The 3,636-nt window shown below is 32.9% G+C and overlaps 1 protein-coding gene across 1 annotated transcript; it reads right to left on the bottom strand.

Moving 5' to 3' along the window:
• Positions 1-257: 257 nt before the first annotated feature.
• Positions 258-3,160, bottom strand: LOC114295134 (UDP-glycosyltransferase 74G1). Its single transcript, XM_028239330.2, has 2 exons — positions 2,400-3,160; positions 258-1,038 (listed from the first exon to the last, which is right to left on the bottom strand). The coding sequence occupies exons 1-2, from the start codon at positions 3,081-3,083 to the stop codon at positions 316-318; spliced, it is 1,407 nt and encodes a 468-aa protein (XP_028095131.2). The 5' UTR covers positions 3,084-3,160; the 3' UTR covers positions 258-315.
• Positions 3,161-3,636: the final 476 nt, after the last annotated feature.

The following is a 3,636-nucleotide window of genomic DNA, read 5'->3' as shown; positions in this document are numbered from 1 at the left end:
AACTAATTGAAAATTAATTTTAAATTAGAGGTAAAAGCAAAATTTTCAGAAACTGGAGAAGGACATGTGCCCTCCTCCTTCTGTCCTTTAAGTGACAGGTCTGCCCCTTTTTTTTTTTTTTTTTTTTTTTTTTTTTTTTTTTTTTTTTTTTAACATTCTCAAGTACTTTTACCTATTTTTTTTAACATTTTCACACAATTCTATACCATTTTTTACACTTAAATGAACGCTAATGAATACTTTGGCAATGGCTAACATTTCCAAAGAGATATATTGCCATATTTTATTTGAGAGGAAATCAATTCAATAATACAACTAGGAGCATAATAATTCAGCTACAAATTCCTCAATATTTTTATCTGAACTCCCACCTTCGTCAACCGCCTCTTTTGCCAATTTCTTCCATTTGATCACGTTCTTCTTTATTTCATTTGCTCCCTCTCCTTCCATCACCTCCCTTATACATTCTTGCAACATCTCTTTTCTCACAATTCCCTTCTCATCACACCTAGCTCTAAGCCCTACACCCCACACATCCTCCACATACTTGGCATTTGTACTCTGGTCCGTCCACTGTGGCATCGCAACCATAGGCACTCCCAAGCCCAACGCTTCAAGAACAGAGTTGAACCCACAATGTGTTACAAAACACGCTGTTGACTCGTGTGCCAACACCTCTAGTTGTGGACACCATGTCACCACCATGCCCTTCTCAGATGTCTCGTCCGCGAACTTGTTTGGTAGCTTGGCCTCCTCAGATCCCCTCACAACCCACAAGAAGTTGTATTCGATTTCCTTCAAACACGAAGCTATTTCTTGCATTTGTTCGAATCCAATTTCTACCATGCTCCCAAAGGACACATAAATTACAGAGTTGATAGGCTTAGCATTGAGCCAGTTGATGCATACATTGGAGTTTGGATCGAAGAGATTGATACCATAGTCTTTGTCATCTTTGAGTTGCTTATCTAAGTACATTGATGGAATTGTTGGGCCTATTGTCCTCGCTCGCCAAAGTTTCGCCATCCAATCTGCTACCTAATTTAAGATACAAAACAATGTATGCTAGAAATATATCCAAATTCATATTAAATTTTGATTAGAATGAGAGAGGAAATAGAGAACGAAAGGAATATTTTTTTTTTTCAATGCAAATCAGTCCACAAATTTAAGATCAAAACAAAATTGTAGTTAGCAAGTAACACACCATTGGTGTAACCTTTATTTATTTATTTATTTTATCTATTTTTATTTATTTATTTATTTATTTTTTAACACAAAGGGCGATTAATAATGTTAGATGAGAACAAGAATAAAAAGAATCATGATATTCACCCTTTTTAAAAAAAAAAAAAAATGAATATCATTATTAACAAAAAGGTGATTACTGTAATTTTTTTCTTGTGTCAATTTAATTCCTATAGTTTTAATTGTATTTGTTTTGCTCAATAATATTTTATGCGTTCCAATTAGTCCCAATTAGTCCAATTCCAAATGTCCATTATGAATTTGAACAAAAATTAAGACCATAATAATAATAATAATAATAATAATAAAAAAGAGAATAAACCATTTTATATTAAATGTCAACCCCTTTAATAATTTTGAAAAGTGTAAATTGACTATGGCTAGCCAAAAAAAAAAAAAGAAAAAAAGGCAGCTATTTTACTTCTTAATTTCTATAAAATTTTAAAATAATGTTATCAATTGGCATTTGGGTGGTCTCTATTTTTCAATCAAATAAAACCATATTTAGGCATTTGGGTGGTCTCTATTTCAAGAAATATGGTTAGTTGATTGCATATTCATCTTGTGGATGAGAGGACTTGAAGTCTTGAACCATATTCATCATGTGGTGTTCACGTCATTGTCATCTCATGAATTATTGTGATAGAGAAATGTTATGTCTACTGTAACCGGTGCTTACCTTTAAATAAACTTTATAGATTGGTTTAACTATGTTACAGTCAAATTTATAAAAGATAAACCCTTAAAATTTTCTCCAAATTGTTTAAATGACTTATTAGTCCATACATATATCTACGATATGTATAGGTGCTGTTTAGCAAGTGAATTTTTGGTTTTTTTGGGATTAAAATCTACCAAAAGAGAAAAAAAAAGATAAAATAGATTAAAATAATTAATAAGACAAATTGTCACATTAAACCCATAATCATTTCACTTTTTTTCTCACAAACATCACATTCAATTAAAAAAAAATCTAAACTTCTTTTTAAATACAAAAATTTTAATCTGAAATAGTTAAAAATTAAAATAATCTACTTTTCAAACGAGGCGATAAGTGAAGGCTGAAAATAATGTAAGATGTTATGAATTTTCTATACCAAAAAATGTTGATAATAGCTTGAAAACTGTCACTCTGAAAAACCTATGCATACCTCTTCCTCTAATTGGTAGAAAGTATTGAAAAAGACCCAATCTGCTTTCTGAATATTAGAAAACTGATTGATAAGCATGTCATAGAAAGCAGGATACGACCCATATGAATACACAAACGAAGGCATCTCCCATGGCTGAAGCTGTGGCAATCCAGGAACCAAAACAGTCTCCCCTGAAAGAGGAAGTGAAAGAATCCCCTCATAGACATGATAATATATGCTATTAACAGCACAAGATTGAGTGAAGAACACTGCTCCAACTATTCCAAATTGCTTTGCAACATCAAGTGCCCATGGCAAAAACGCATCATAAACTAGAGCATCCACAGGGTGGCCTATATGGGCTAGTTTGTTGATGAGATCGGCCAGAGTTTGAGACCCAACCACTCGGAATTTTTTTAAGTAGGCGGCGGGGCTCTCTGCTTTAGCGAGGCCACCGTGGTCATAGCCGTCGGAGATCGTGTAGACATCGATTGGGGAAGTGGTGGTGGTGGTGGTGGTGTTGGTGGGGTTTGAGTGGATGGAGGTGGAGATAGAGATGGTGTTAGCGAGTGTGGCTTTGATGTTTTTGGAGACTAAACGTTTGCAGAATTGGAGCATTGGGTTGATGTGGCCTTGGGCTGGGAAGGGGAGGACTAGGACATGAGGGGCTTTGTTGTTGGGATTCTTTTCCTTCGTCTCCATTTTTTTATTTCTCTGCACAACTCTTTTGTGCTCTAAGTCTCTCTAGTCTTTGTGATGTTTTCACTTGAAGCGATAGTGATTACATATATAGAGTGGAGATTTGAAAAAATAATTGTGTAAGAAAAAAAAAAAAAAGAGCTGACTTTTGGGATCATGACTCGCGTTGTCAGCGTTTAGTTGGATTGATTTATTAAGCTTTCGTTTGAAAGTGAGTTGATTTTTTTGATTTTTTAATTATTTTAGTTTGGTATTAAAAAGTCTTGTTTATGATGAATTTTATGAATTTTGTAAGAGAAAAAATAAAATAATTATGATTTGAATATGATATTTTATCTTATTAGATTAAAAAATCTATTTTGTCGACTAAAATAACCCAAACCCACCTCAAAGCTTGACGCCAAATAAACCCTCAGTAATGCTAGAGACTTTGAACAATTCAAGCATCTCTATTGTATTAATTAAAAATTTGTTATATTTTGATTTAATTTTTTTTTTATATTTTGGTTTAGACATTTTAAATATATTGTTCAATAAATTCTTTATTTTTTATATT

The sequence above is a fragment of the Camellia sinensis genome, chromosome 3, assembly GCF_055761805.1.
Source record: "Camellia sinensis isolate YWXY chromosome 3, ASM5576180v1, whole genome shotgun sequence".
Classification (NCBI taxonomy): Eukaryota; Viridiplantae; Streptophyta; class Magnoliopsida; order Ericales; family Theaceae; genus Camellia; species Camellia sinensis.
The sequence above is the reverse complement of the archived record's forward strand: the minus strand, read 5'-3'. Positions and strand labels throughout refer to the sequence as shown.